A 16,143-nucleotide genomic window follows, 5' to 3' on the forward strand; every position below is an offset into this window, starting at 1 on the left:
CAGCTACTCGGGAGGCTGAGGCAGGAGAATGGCGTGAACCTGGGAGGCGGAGCTTGCAGTGAGGCGAGATCCCGCCACTGCACTCCAGCCTGGGTGACAGAGCGAGACTCCATCTCAAAAATGAAAAAGAAAGAAAAGAAAAGAAAAGAAAAGAAAATGGTGTGAACCCGGGAGGCGGAGCTTGCAGTGAGCCGAGATCACGCCACTGCACTCCAGCCTGGGCGACAGAGCGAGATTCTGTCTCCAAAAAGAACAAAAAACAAAACAAAAAACAAAACAAAACAAAAAAACAAAAACAGCTTACTGATATTTACAGTGGAAAAATCATTCTCTGGATTTCAAAAAGTACTTGGGAATTCATGATTTAAAACCTCACTTGAAATAAATTTGTTGACTGAAACTCCATTGGTCAATATACTATCCCTTTTAATTCAACACATTCTTTCCTCTCCCAAACTATCATCACCCTTACAGCAAGTAAAACTTTCCAGAACACACTGTAAATATCAGCTATAAAAATAGAAGAAGGAACGTGCTCTACATCAGTCCCTAAGTGAAGCACAGGACACCCATCTCGGGGTGCAGGGTATGAGACCTCCCCCAGGACCCGGCCAAGAGATTCTAAGAACACTCTCATGCTCATAAAACATGTAAGTCAACATCAAATCACTTACAGACAGTGTGGATTAAAATAATATGATGAACTAGTTTTCCCTGGAAACTCACAAGAGTTCTGATAAAAACAGTACTATGATTACATACAGATAGCTTGTTTTTATTTTATGTTTTTAATTAATTAATTATTTTTTTTTGACAGAGTTTCGCTTTGTTGCCCAGGCTGGAGTGCAGTGGTGCGATCTCGGCTCACTGCAACCTCCACCTCCCGGGTTCAAGCAATCCTCCTGCCTCAGCCTCCTGAGTAGCTGGGACTACAGGTGCCTGCCACCATGCCTGGCTGATTTTCATATTTTTAGTAGAGATGAGAGTTCACCATATTGGTCAGGCTGGTCTTGAACTGCTGACCTCAGGTGATCCACCTGCCTTGGCTTCCCAAAGTGCTGGGATTACAGGCGTGAGCCACCATGCCTGGCCGCTTGTTTTTAAGAAAGAAAAATATCTTTACTGGTTTTTGATGACAAATGTGGTACATAACTCTTAATTTTTTTTTTTTGAGGCAGAGTCTTGCTCTGTTGTCCAGGTAGGAGTGCAGTGGCACAATCATACCTCATTGCAGCCTTAAGCTCCTGGGCTCAAACAAGCCTCCCACCTCAGCCCTGAGTAGCTAGGCATACAGGCACAGGTATGTCCCACACCCAGCTATTAACAACTTTTCTTTCTTTCTTTTTTTTTTTTTGAGACAGTCTTGCTCTGTTGCCCAGGCTGGAGTACAGTGGCATGATCTCAGCTCACTGCAACCTCTGCCTGCCGGGTTCAAGCGATTCTCCTGCCTCAGCCTCCTGAGTAGCTGAGATTACAGGCGTGTGCCACCACGCCTGGCTAATTTTTGTATTTTTAGTAGAGACATGGTTTCACCGTGTTGGCCAGGCTGGTCTCGAACTCCTAACCTCAGATGATCTGTCCATTTCGGCCTCCCAAAGTGCTGGGATTACAGGTGTGAGACACTGTGCCTGGCCTAAAAATTTTTTTTTGTAGACACAAGATCTTGCTACATTGCCCCGGCTGGTCTCCAACTCCTGACCTCAAGTGATCCTCCTGCCCTGGCCTTCCAAAGTGCTGGGATTATAGGCATGGGCCACTGTGCCTGGCCCATTGAGGATTTTTTTTTTTTTAATTGCAAAAGTGTATAGTAAAAGGGAAAAGTTCACATACTACCCAAAGGCACCTACTATTAACAGTTTGTACTATATTCCTTCAGCTTTATTATTTATTTATTTATTTTAGGTGGAGTCTTGCTCTGTCATCGGACTGGAGTGCAGTAGCGTGATCTTGGCTCATTGCGACCTCTGCCTCCAGGGTTCAAGCGATTCTCCTGCCTCTGTCTCCTGAGTAGCTGGGACTACTCGGGTAGTCCCGAGTAGCTGGGCATGGGGTGCACGACCCCATGCCCAGCTAATTTTTGTATTTTAGTAGAGACGGGGTTTCACCATGTTGGCCAGGCCTTCAGCTTTACTTTACAAATCTATTGATAAAATGGAACCAAATCGATCTGCAGTGTGGACGGTGTTGCTGGGCTGGGTCATTGTACTCTGTAGAGTATTTTACAAGTTGCTTTCTCTCCCTAAGTTTGATTTTATTTTCATGAATTTATTTATATGTTACAAACATGAAATCATACTTCAGACCATGTATTTTTAATCTTCCAATCACCATTTAAACTAATCTAACTCTCTGTGAAGTAGTCCACAGCACGATAACCTTCTAAACAAGAAAACAGAGGCCAGGCACAGTGGCTCATGCCTGTAATCCCAGCACGCTGGGAGGCCGAGGTGGGTGGATCACTTGAGATCAGGAGTTTGAGACCATCCTAGCCAACATGGCGAAACCCTGTCTCTACTAAAAATACAAAAATTAGCTGGTTGTGGTGGTGCGTGCCTGTAATCTCAGCTACTTGGGAGGCTGAGGCAGGAGAATTACTTGAACCTGGGAGATTGCAGTGACCCGAGATTACACCACCGCACTCTAGCCTGGCGGCAGAGCGAGACTCAGTCTCAAAAAAAAAAAAAAAGGAAAAGTTAAGTAACCTCAAGGTATCAGAGTCTGCAGCAAGAATTAGAAGTAAGTCCCGTACCAATACGAAGAAAGAAGGCTGCATTGAGGCGTCCCCCTGGTAAGCATTCTGAGAAATCTTGGAGGCTTGTCCCTTTCTGGCCCACTTCCAAGGACACCAACAACTTTGTCACGGGGGCTACCCAGCTTTCCATGTGTTTCCCCTTTCATCCTAGCTGCTCTGAAAGGCAGAAGCATTACAGCTATTTGCAGCACTAACTGAAGCTTATAGAACCAAGCCGCTCACCTAAAGTAACACAGTTAGTGGATGAAAGTTGAGTAGACCCGACCGTCTAATCTGCCCAGAGAAGCACACAACTCCCTCCCTTCTGGGGAATTCTTGCTCCTTGACTCTGTCGAGTGGTTTGGTGAGCACATGACGCAGTCTGAGTCACAACCATAGTACCCCACCTCCCTAGCTACAGCAATGGGATCAAGGGCAGGCAGGGGACAGCAGGCATCAGGCCTCTTCTGGCAAGCTAGCAAGGGCCATGCTTTCCTCTGTCGTCATAGAGGGATGCCCCAAAGAAGGAAGGTTGCATACAGAGAGCGGGGGACGTGGGACATGGAAGGAAAAGCTGTCCCTTAGTCTGTGGACTAAGTGTGAGTGACCCAGTGTCTGCCTGGTAAACTCCCTTGTGAGGGTAAACCACAGTAAATTGGTTGTTGGCCTCTGTTAACCCAAAGAGCTCTAAATAATGTTAACAGATAAGACCCATCTCAAGCCTTTCCTACACCAGGGCCCATGCTCTTTCCTGGAACCAGCATTCCACTTGCTCAAGTCAGAAACCTGCACGTTGGTTCCTCTCTCCAAGTATCTCAACCAAATCCACCCTGAATTGTGTTTCTACCTTCTCAACATCTCTGCATTTGCCCATTTCTGTCCGCCATCAAAGCTGCTTGGCTCATTCCACCACCTCTCCCCTGAAATGCTACAGATGTTGAGCTGGTCCTTTCATGCATTATTTTGACACCCATTCCCATCTATTCTTCACACTGCAGCCAGAGCACACGGGGTGGTCCCAGCTCTCCCAATGACCTCAAGTCCTCAGTTTCCGTCAAGCTCCCCAGGATCTAGACTCCAGCCCCACCCAATCGGGAGCTCCAGGCTTGGCTCAAACCCAAACACATCTTACTTTCTCTAGTCTTTGGGCCTTGGAGGAGCTGTTTCTTCTGCTGCGAACACTCCCCTTCCCGTCCCTCCTCTATATAGCTTTCACTGAGCCAGCTAGTCCTGAATGGTTGGCCGCTGGTGTAGATGCCACTTTTCTGGGGCGCCCTGACAAGGGATTAGTCCTCCTAGGCCTGTGCTCTTACCAGACCTTACACTGACCGCCACTGCAGTCCTTGGCCCTCATATCATAACATCTGCTGCCTCTTCTTGTCTCCCAGACCAGTAAGGGTGGATATCATACAGATAGAGACTATATTATTTTTTTCCTTGGGGTAGTCCCAAGCGGTAGCATGGTGCCTGCAATACACATTTCTTGCATGCTTGAGTGAGTACAACAGGCTGCCTTCTCAGTGGTCCAGCACAATAGATTTGGATAATTCTAGAGAGGTCCACCCTAATGCGAAGTACTTCTGAGTTATCTGACTCACTCAACCACCAATCCAAGCAATTCCTTTTCTGATCTTCAGGTTATTTTCATTGATGACTATGAAGACTAGTCTTAATGCCCAAGTCTACACAGAAAACCTCATACCGAATGAATATTTATTGAGTCTATAAAAGGCAGTGTGCTGAATTCAGTGGAAGAAATGCAAGAGTATAATAAGTTGTTCTCTGAGGGAACTGACAATCCAAAGACGGGACAATGCAGGACGTTATTCAAAACATTTTTTAAAGTTTTGGCTTGCCTGAGGATGACCTGAAGAACAGTGAAAACACACAGCACTGCGACACACCCCCAGAGAGTCCACAGGTCTAGGGTGGACCCGAAGACTCTGCATTTCTTTTGTTTTTTTCAGACGGAGTCTCACTCTGCCGCGCCCAGGCTGGAGTGCAGTGGTGCGATCTTGGTTCACTGCAACCTCCCACTGCCGGGTTCAGGTGATTCTTCCACCTCAATCTCCCAAGTAGCTGGGATTACAGGCCCCTGGCACCACACCCGGCTAATTTTTTGTATTTTTAGTAGAAATGGGGTTTCACCATGTTGACCTGGCTGGTTTAGAACTCCCAACCTCAGGTGATCTGCCAGCCTTGGCCTCCCAAAGTGCTGGGATTACAGGTGTGAGCCACCACACCCAGCCAAGAATCTGCATTTCTAACAAGCTTAAAGGCTGTTGAAGCTGCAGCCTTTGAGTAGTACTGTTTTAGAAAAATAGCTCTCAAACTTCTTGGTCTCAGACCCCTACTAAACTCCTCAAAACAGTTACAAATCCTAAAGAACTTTTGTTTACAAGAATTGTAGCTATTGATATTGGCCATATTAGAAATTAAACCAGAGAAATTAAAAAAAAAAAATCCCAGCTTGGGAGGCTGAGGCAGGATGATTACTAGAGGCCAGGAGTTCAAGACCAACTCAGGAAATGTAACCAGACTCCGTCTCTTTTTTTTTTGAGACAGAGTCTCACTCTGTTGCCCAGGCTGGAGTGCAATGGCTCAATCTCAGCTCACTGCAACCTCCGCTTTCCAAGTTCAAGCGATTCTCCTGCCACAGCCCCCCAAGTAGCTGGGATTACAAGTGTGCGCTACCAAACACAGCTAATTTTTGTATTTTTAGTAGAGATGGGGTTTCACCATGTTGGCCAGGTTGGTCCTGAACTCCTGATCTCAGGTGATCCGCCTGCCTTGGCCTCCCAGTCTGCTGGGATGACAGGCGTGAGCGACTGCGCCTGGCCCAGACTCCATCTCTTAAAAAAAAAATCAGCTAGGTGTAGTGGCACACACTTGTAGTGCAGACTCAGCTGCTTGTGAGGCTGAGGCAGGGGGAGGGGGAGGATTGCTTGAGCCCAGGAGTTTGAGTCTGCGGTGAGTAATGACCATGCTGCTGCACTCTAGTCTGGGCAACAGAGCAAGACCTCATCTAAAAAAAAAAAAAAAGAAAAAATATCATGTCTTAGTATAAATGACATATATTTATGCATGATAACTATATTTTCCAAAACAAATAAGTGAGCAAAGTGGCATTGTTTTACATTTCTGTAAATCTCTTTAACATCTGGTTTAATAGAAAAATGCTGGATTATCATATCTGCTTCTGTGTTCAGAATACTTAGGTTGAAATACAGGATAAAAGTCTGGTCCCACACAGATAACATAGTTGACAAGGAAGGAGTATCTGTCTAATAGTGTTTTCATTGTCTACATCAAAATTCAACCAGTAGTAGTTTATTAGGGCGAGCTCCTGCATGGGTGCTGAAACCCATCAGTGAGGGTCTGTACTCTCACATTCAAATCCAGTGCTGGATTGTGCACTCTGAATGGCTCTCTTGCCCCAAATGACTCTGTAACCTCTACCAGTCATTTGGAAAATACTTGTTCACTGAGTTATGTGGCTCTTCCAAGTGGTGACTCACTTCATCATATCTATTAAAAATCCTGCTCATTCCCATCACCACTGAGCTCAGCAGGAGTGTCTGCAGCTTTGGGAGGCTGAAGCTCACCCTGCTGCATATACATTTTCCAAAATTCAGAATTTCTGGCTGGGTGTGATAGTTCACGCCTATAATCCCAGCACTTTGGGAGGCCGAGGCGGGTGGATTGCTTGAGCGCAAGAGTTCGAGACCAGCCTGGTCACTAGAGTGGAGACCCTGTGTCTACAAAAAATAAAAAACATCAGCTGGGTATGGTGGTGCATGCCTGTGGTCCCAGCTACTCAGGAGGCTGAGGTGGCAGGATCACTTGAGTTCGAGGCTGCAGCGAACTCCGCTGGGGCGACAGAGCAAGACTGCATCTCTAAAAACAAAATGAAACAAAACTTCCCTAGAAAGCTCAAATTTTATCACTGACAACAAATGCTGTCAGTTATTTTCCTTAAAGTGATTTTCTCATTTTGCTTATTTTTTCAGAAGATGCCCGCCAAATATTCAGTCTGAATAACTGGTTTGTCGGTCAGTTTTCAGGTAAAAACGGTGTTCCATGAAAACAGCAGCAAGTTCGGCCGACAGCTCCATTGCACAAGCACCTTCCCTCCTGACTACTGCACCAGCAGCAGATGAGTTTTATGAAAACTTCACATTTCATCACAGAGTCCTAAGACCATGTGTGCACAAGGGTCATGAAATAATAAAATTAATCTATTCTATTGCTTCATTTACGCCACTAAGTGAGACTGGTGGTTTTTGTTTCTACTGGGTGTGTGGTTGTCAGCTTGGTGCCACCACTGTGCTTCTTGCTAAGGTGCAAGATGTTGTACCTACTACTGCCTCTGCACCATCGGTGCAAATTTCAACACCGTGAAAAAGTCAATGAAAGTCTTAGCAGTATGACGGAAACAGTTCTAACATCACAGACCCTCTGAAAGGCTCTTGAGGAGACGAGGTATCTCGGATCCCCTGACGTGGATGAGAACCCTGATTTAGAAGATAAGAGACTCTACATTTCCTAATCTGGGGTCTCCTGTAGGCTCTAGGAGGCTTGCACCCTCTGAAATCATGTAAAAACTGCTAGATATGTCAATTTTTCAGATTTTGAAAGGGTGCAACCCCTAACCTTAACCTTTAGTTACTGTTAACAAAGCAGCTTTACTTTTACGACATTGAGTTTTTTAAAAGCTACAATTAGTTTTGCTACCGGTGTTTTGACTATCAGAAGAAGGTCCATGCCCGAGAAACAGATTAACTGGATAATTTAATTGAAAAAAACAGGTGGCTGATTATATTTAAACACGGCTGAAATTAATGACAGAGCTGGTATAACTTAGACCTGGGAAACTGCATGCCAGGAGCTGGCTCCCCTGGGAATTGCTCCTCCCCTCCCCGCCCCCCCCCCCACAACCCGCATCTCTCTGAACCCAATAAGCTTTTTTATCTGGAAAAGAAAAGGGTCAAGCTAGATGATCAGTATGTTTCCATTAATTTCTAGGTCTAAATTCTATGATGTCTAAAAATACACAACACACAAGGAGCTGCTCAGCATAACTGGCGGTCGGGAAGCGCACATCAAAACCACAATGAGGCGCACTTCATACCCACTAGGACGGCTGCAATAAAACAGATCATAGCAAGTGTTGAGGAGATGGAGAAACTGGAACCCCCGTACACTGCTGATACGAACATAAAACGGTGCAGCCATTGTGAAAACGGTCTGGTAGTTCTTCAAAATGTTCAAGTTACCACATGACCCAGCGACTCGACTCCTAGGTATATGCCCAAGAGATATGAAAACACACGTTCATACAAAAGCTTGTCTATCAGTGTTCACAGCAGTCATTCCTAACAGCCCCCAAATGGAAATAATACGGCGTCCATCAACAGATACATGGATAAATAAAATGTAGTATATCTGTACAATGGAATATTACGGGGCAATAAAAAGGAATGAGGTACTGGCATGTGGATGAACCTTGAAAACATTATGCTAAGTGAAGGAAGGCCGACACCAAAGGGTACATATTCTGTAATTCCACTTACATGAAATGTCCACAACAGGCAAATCCATAGAGACAAAAAGTCAATCAGTGGTTGCTCAGGGCTAGAGGCGGGTGAGGGAGGAGGGAACAATGGCAGTGACTATTAATGAGTACAGGATTTCTTTCTGAGGGGATCAAACAGTTCTAAAACTGTTTTATGTGAAAATGGCTGTACAATCCCATACTCATATTAAAAATCACTGACTCACACACTTTAAATGGGTGAATTCAAAGCTATGTGAACATCAGTAGATCTGTTAAAAAATAAAAAATCTAGCAGTCCAGTCTAATAAGCAGGATACTTAAAAGTAGCAGCATTAGGAGTACAACTATAAAGCTTTGGATTTTTCAAAAAAAAGTGGAAATTAATGTCTCTAAAAATATTATGACCAAAATATACACACTCCCACCCCCAACAAGAAACAAACAGAACAACAGGCATGGCTAAAGGCTGCTTAAGCGTTGAGCACACAGGGGCTCTAAGCTGCAGAGCTTCTCACCAGACGTGAACCACAAAGAGGCCCAGGCTTTTGCCACCTGCCACACCAGGCCCAGGCACTGTACAAGCAGCCTGTACAAGGACAGAGGCCTTGTACAGGCTGCTTAAATTCTCGACAAGAGGGTCACAAACCACGGCCAGGCACCACCCCACTGCCTGTGTTCTTCCTTCTTTCACTATACTTCTCATCAACTCTTCTGAACTCAGAGCAGAAAGGAAAGGAAATGAACTGTCCCCTGCTCTCACAGTGACCACAGACAAGCATCTCATGTGCCTCCATCTTCACGGGACGGTCTAACTCATCACCAAGTTTCCACTGCCCACGTGGGCAGAAGGCAGAAATCACATTCCCAGTGTTGCAACTCTGTTTCACCTGGATGACTTTTACTCACAGCATTACCGTAATCTAAAATGATATATTATTGGTTGGCTTATTTTACGGTTGTCTCCCACACGAAAATGAAAGCTTTAGGAGGGCAGAAGTCTTGTTCGCCATTCTGTTTCCTCACCCCAAAACGTATCTGGCCCACGGTGGATGCTCAGTCAGTGTCTGCTTACTGCTTAGGGAGCCCAGGGGCTGACAACACTCTGGAGCCTGGCATGAGGTTCGGGTGGGAAACAATTAAGACAGCAGGAGGAGAATCAAGTTAGGAAACAATTAAAACAGGGAGAGGAGAGGCAATGACGACTTAATCTATAAAAACAGCCTCAAGGGCTTTTAAGTATCCTAAGTGGTGCCAGTAACCCACACCGCTACTGTGAAATACAAAGCAGAGGCGGTGGGGAGCACACCTGGTTCAAGGGCAGGCATTCGACCTGAACCAGGCCAACGGGAGTCTTGTCATTCTTTGCAGACTCTTTCCTCTTAGGTTAAAGAGTGGGAATCAGAGACTTTCTCAAACACAGGAAAATCTTCCACATACGCAAACTTAATATAGAATTTATATACTTGTAAATCTAACATATAATACAATAAAATGAATACATAATAAGGAAGCATTAAGCAACAGGGGGAAATGAAATATTCAATACATGATGTAGGGAGAAATAATTTTTCAATAATTTTAGAAGAAAATAAATTTAAAAGAAAATGAAGTTCTATCCCTAACCCACGTCATAAAAAAAAGACAAAACAAAACTGCAATATCCTAACACAAAGAAATGATAAATGCTTGAGGCGATGGAAACCCCAATTACCCTGATTGGATCATTACAGATTCTATGCTTCCATCTAAATATCACACACTCCATCAATATGTACAACTATTACATATCCATAAAGAAAAATGATTATAAAATGTAATGTGCACAACAAAATTATGAAAGTAATAGGAGAAAATATTAGAGATTTTTATGAATCTGGGGCTAGAGTTGGCTTCCAAAGTAATTGAGAGTCAAAATTAATGAAAGAAAAAGAAAGAAAAAAAGCTATTCCCCAAGTGTCATTAGTCTGAACAGGTAAGGTTTTAGGGTATATATTCTCTGCTCAGTTTATGCCTATAACTATTCTTCAGGCACAAGTCTGGGACAGGAACCCACATGGCTTTTGCAGTCCTTAGGCCAACTACACAGTAGCCATGCCAGTGAATTCTGAATGTTAAGAGTTAACAATAAGTTAAAACAATCAAGTTGATCTCAACCTCTGACACAGTAGACTGAACTACGACAAAGAACATTACTTTCATCTTTTTCCAAAGCAAACATACTAAAGAAGGAAATAAAACTATTTTAGGTCAAGAAGTCTAGTCAATTCTGAAATATACAGCTTTGGGGAAAAAAAATCAGTAACTTAAGAAAGAGCTCAATGAAAATTGGATTTAACATTTTACACTAAGCCACACTGACTCCCCAATAAGTATGTGTGTGGGGCACTAGTTTCAAAGGCAGATAAAATATCAACACTTCAAGAAAACTCAACAGAAAACTGGATTTCAGTGTCAAACAATAAATTGTGGTAATGGCACTGAATGAGGTGTTTCCAGGTGGTACTGACTGAGGAATGGGCTGTAAAGTATGACACTTCAGAAGACTGAGATCTGGGGGCTGAAAAAAACCAACAGGGAACTAACTGCAGGATAAGACTATCTCAGCCAGTCAGGACATACTGTCATTGATAGAGGAATGACAGAGGAAGCACTGATAGAGGAAGGCCTTCCCAGCCAATCAGCACGGGCTGTCCTGATCCCAGCACTGATAGGCGGAGGCCTTCTCAGCCAATAAGCAAGAACTATTCTGACACCAGTTTGGTTCTGTCAATATTTCTTTTTTTTTTTTTTTTTTTGAGACGGAGTCTCGCTCTGTCACCCAGGCTGGAGTGCAGTGGCCGGATCTCAGCTCACTGCAAGCTCCGCCTCCCGGGTTCACGCCATTCTCCTGCCTCAGCCTCCCGAGTAGCTGGGACTACAGGCGCCGCCACCTCGCCCGGCTAGTTTTTTGTATTTTTTTTAGTAGAGACGGAGTTTCACCGTGTTCACCAGGATGGTCTTGATCTCCTGACCTCGTGATCCGCCCGTCTCGGCCTCCCAAAGTGCTGGGATTACAGGCTTGAGCCACCGCGCCCGGCCTGGTTCTGTCCATATTTCAACTCCATCCCATCATGAGAATTTTCCTGCACATGGATGGACAAAATTTTTACTTCTGAACTATAAAAAGGCACTAGTATATTAATGTTAAATACGTTTTTAAAAAATTTAAAGAGGATAAAATAATAAATAGAAATACAAATTCTAACATTTCTACCCCATAGGGTAGTTGTGAGGATTAAATGAGTTAATAAATGCAAAGCACTTAGACTGGTCCCTAGAAGGCAACTGACTTCCCTTACTATTATTATCATTATAATCCAGGATACAAAGAAAATTTTCATTCTTCAAGTACAACTACAAATTCTGGAACAGGAGGATGCTTCTCCTGGGTAGCACCGTGTTAGGCTCAGATGTCTTGGCCTGTCCTGTTTCTAAATCAGACCCGGGACACACTGGTTAACCTGCAATCACTTACCATATGGACTACTTCTGGGTAAATAGGTTCTGTGATCACATTCCGATTATGGGTGATATATTCCACCATTTCACTTAGAGCAGCTCGTTTTACCTCCTTCCACTTTAGGTCACTTAGTGGATCAGAAACAAAGTCAAAGAGGACGCAACACTGACGTAACTTCTGGATAAAAAGCTTCTCTTGATCAGCAGGAGGAACATCTGAAAAGCAGAGAGCAAAGTATATCGATCACAAAAGTGCTTAACCCAAAGTTATTGTGAAACACATTTAAGCTTTCTTCTATTTTTATTTTGAGTAGAGATTCAAGAAAAAAGGAGATGGGTTGGGGTATACAAAGGTTAAATATTCCTTAAAGAAAATAAAAAGAAAAAAACCAGCTAGTTGCTGGTCATACCCTATGTTTGGTATGATGAAGTTTTTATGCTTTTTACGTCTTTCAAACCATGCTGAGAGCACTGTTCGAAATCAACTCCGTCTACATGTGTTCATTCAACAAATACTATCTGAGCAGCAATCCTCACAGGCACCGTGCTGGCCAACGGAATGAGAGGCAACCAGTAAGGTCCACGTCTGGGGAAAGGGCGGGGACATATCCACACCAGGCGATAGCTGCAGAATTTAGGTTCAGGCAGGGTAAAAAAGACCAGAGGGGGAAGGGTGCCTCCTTATGTCTGTCTGTAGGCTCTCAGCTTACAACATGGGAAGGGCAGGTGGTTGGCCACGCTTGCTAGATGACAAACAGAGCAACTGGCATCAGTCCAAAGATGGAACAGTCCAAACTGATGTTCCTTCCAAACATTCAAAGAGTTAGCACCTTACAGCCCCAGCAAGCACACGGCATTTCCCTCACTCTGGTCTACAGTCAAGGCTTATCACACACGATGACTGACGTTAATGACGACGGCAATTTAGAAACAGCAGTTAACGATAACCATTACTCAGTGAGTGCTTACCTGGGCCAGATATCATCCTAAAAACTTTACACAGATTGACACTTTCTTGTCATTTAATCTTTATAACTGCACAACAGAGATAAAGAAAGAGGTTTAGAAAAATCACTGCAGGGCTGGCAAGTGGATGAAGCTAAATTCAAACCAAGCTCTGAATGACTGTCCAGTATTCTGGGAAGTCTGGAAAACTATCTGCCACTGGGAGTGTGACAGCTTCCCTGGGCTGAAGAGGAGATCAGTGGTGATATTAATAAATGGGACTGACTGATACACATACTGAAATGTGTCAAAGATTTGCAAAATGATTTAGGAGATTTGCATAACTCGGTGAACAAGTATTTTCCAAATGATGAATAAATAGTGTTAACACCATTCCAGAGCAAAAGAGCCATTCAAAGTACAAAGCAGACCACTTGATTTAAAGGAATAAAATTTACAGACAGCTTTCACTGATATGGTTTCAGATTCCACATTACAGATTCCTTTAAGAAACTACCCATGCTAAGTTCTGGTGTAATATCAAAGCAAATGTCCACAGCTATCTGAAAAGGCTACTCAAATACTCCTCCCTTCCCAACCATGTTTTTCCACACTTCCACCACAGCAATATATGGCAACAGACCGAATGCAGAAGCGGACAGGGGAATCCTTGTCTTAATGTCTCCTATTAAGCCAGACATTACAGAGATTTGCAAAAGTATAAAACTATGCTACTCTTACCACTAAATTAGGTTTTGTTTTCGAAAACATGGGTATTTTCTTTCTTTCTTTTTGAGACAGAGTCTCGCTCTGTTGCCCAGGCTGGAATGCAGTGGTGTGATCTTGGCTCACTTCAACCTCCGTCTCCTGGGTTCAAATGATTCTTGTGCCTCAGCCTCCCCAGTAATTGTGACTAAAGATGTGCGCCACCACACCCAGCTAATTTTCGTATTTTTAGTAGAGACGGGGTTTCACCATGTTGGCCAGGCTGGTCTTGAACTCCTGGCCTCAAGTGATCCACTGCTCACCAGTGTTAGCCACTGGTCAACGTGGCTAAATCATTAAAAATGTGCTATTTCTGTTAAAATGTAATAGGTTTATTATATTTTAATAAATTAATAAATACATGTTCAAAAATTTTTCCAGTTTAATTTCAAATTGGTCAATAGCAATAGCTAAATTCACATAAAGAGTGCTCTTTCGGGTCCTGCATAGTTTTTTAGGAGCACTGGGGCCCTGCGACCCACTGCCTCACGCCAGCCTTGCTCCAGGGAGTGTCCTGGGGGTGGCGAGCTTTTCCTGCTTTCCTGCAGCTCCTGCGCTTCCTCCGGTGCCAAGCATTTCCACACTCCTCTTTCCCTTCCCTGCCCCTACTGTCAACTTCCTGTTGAGGTTTCTTCTACAAGGCCTTTCTTACTGCCTAGGTAAGATGCATGACTCTGAGCAAGTCATTCAGCACTTGTTAGAGCTTTAAACAGTTAGCTCTCTGCTTAGTACCTCTTACTCCCAACCAGATGCTTTTTGAGGGTAGGTGCTGTGTGATTATATCTTCTAGTTCTCTATATGCCCAAATGCCCAACATTGAGCCTTGCAAATAACAGGCACACACACAGACTCTCCTGTCTGAGCAGACCCATTCTGTAGGAAGCTACCGCTTCCGTTTCCTACACTGCATTCAGAGATCAGAAGCACACACGCGAGGCCACGGGAGTGGAGTGTACTGCCCGTAGGATCCTAAAACACCATGAGAACAAAAACTTGATTCCTAAACACTCTAAGAACTCAGTGGCTGCGCAACTATTTGAAACGAGTAACCGTCATTACAGCGTTCAGGACTCTTCACATTCAGATATCCAGCCTTTTTCGATGAAAAAGGTTCATTTTTGGAATTACCTCTTTGTTTGCCTTCAATTCCCATCAATTCTACGCCTTTGTACCCTAATTTGCCAGGATTACCTGAAATGAGCTCACGTGTGTTGTCGCAGCCTGTGTATTTGGAGCTGTTTGGCATTCTCACATTCTTGGCACTACGGAGAGCTGAGAGTCCACCGTTCCCCCTACGAGCCATGCTATGCACAGCTTGGCTCCGAAGGAGTGGTCAGTTAAGTCCTTCAAGAACATGTCCTCGCCGAATCCTCCTAACAGCGTCCAAGCCAGTGCCGTTACCCCCACCTGGAGGCAAGGACACAGGTACGAGCGCCAGCATAGCTTGCCTAAGGCCGCGCTGCGATGAAGTGGCAGATACAGACACAAGGGCCAAATGTACCCTTTTCAGGGAACTGAAACTCAAAAGGATGTTGGGATCATTCAGAGTGGAGTTAAATAACTCATATGCCTCGAAATGCCCTAAAAGCATCCTTCGCTTTATAAACACTGTACGGGAACTGATACTCAGAATAAAGACTAAGTTGTCATCCAAACACAAAAGCAAATTTACTACAATTAAGAAGGAAGAGCAGAGTAACACTGTTTTTAATAAAATTTCTATCCAAAATGTTCTACAAGGCAAGTGAATTTCAATTATCCTAGGCTTCCAGACAGGGTGTTTCTGTACTATTTTTGCTTATAGACTATAAGCAGATACGCTTGTGATAATAATCTCATGAGCTCTTTTTTTCATTTGAAAAACCTCATTAGACCTTTTTTTTTTTTTTTAAGAATTTTACTGTTTTTTTAAAAAAACCTGTAACAATGAGTTGGGTACAAAAGTAAAAAAACTGAATCCTTGCGCCCTATCAAATATTTCCATATTTTTTTTTGAATGCAAGTTAATTTAACAACTTCTTTATCAACATATTTTAAAAATCTTATTTTCTGCTGTGTTAACAGGACTGTAGCACTGGGAAATAAAAACGGGTGGAGGTGGTGGAAGAATATACTTTATACCATTATGCATTCTGATTTTTAACAGTAAAGTGTTATTACAAATGCCTTATACTTGTATAGATCATTTTAGCTTTTCCCATTATTTTAATTAACATGTTAGTGAATTTGAGACAATTTCCAAATAGTTCAAGATAAATCCTCAATCATACCCAGGAGCAATATACATGGACATACTCATGCAAAACCTGTAAGGGGAGAGGAGAAAAGACCCAGGGCATCCAAAAACGACAGAAAGAAGGCGGAGATAAGAATGTGCTACTCTGGCCAGGTGTGGTGGCTCACGCCTGTAATCCCAGCACTTTGGGAGGCCGAGGTGGACGGATCATCTGAGGTCAGGAGTTCGAGACTAGCCTAGCCAACATGATGAAACCCCACCTCTACTAAAAATACAAAATAATTAGCTGGGTGTGGTGGCAGGTGCCTGTAATCCCAGCTACTTAGGAGGCTGAGGCAGGAGAACCGCTTGAACCCAGGAGGCAGAGGTTGTAGTGAGCTGAGATCACACCACTGTATTCTCACCTTGGTG

The 16,143-nt window shown here is 43.7% G+C and overlaps 1 protein-coding gene and 1 pseudogene across 3 annotated transcripts in view; one reads left to right on the forward strand and one right to left on the reverse strand.

Moving 5' to 3' along the window:
* PPP2R5C (protein phosphatase 2, regulatory subunit B', gamma) overlaps positions 1–16,143 on the reverse strand; it is a 170,539-nt gene that overhangs the window by 60,145 nt on the left and 94,251 nt on the right. For all 3 annotated transcript variants that reach the window (XM_011951453.1, XM_011951452.1, XM_011951451.1), the window contains one exon: positions 11,803–12,002. In XM_011951453.1, the coding sequence (XP_011806843.1) occupies positions 11,803–11,871 (69 nt within the window). In that variant the 5' untranslated portion in view covers positions 11,872–12,002. The remainder of the gene's footprint in view (positions 1–11,802; positions 12,003–16,143) is intronic.
* Positions 12,684–16,143, forward strand: part of LOC105518530 — a 12,701-nt pseudogene continuing 9,241 nt past the window's right edge.

The sequence above is a fragment of the Colobus angolensis genome, unplaced genomic scaffold (genome assembly GCF_000951035.1).
Source record: "Colobus angolensis palliatus isolate OR3802 unplaced genomic scaffold, Cang.pa_1.0 Scaffold32, whole genome shotgun sequence".
Lineage (NCBI taxonomy): Eukaryota > Metazoa > Chordata > Mammalia > Primates > Cercopithecidae > Colobus > Colobus angolensis.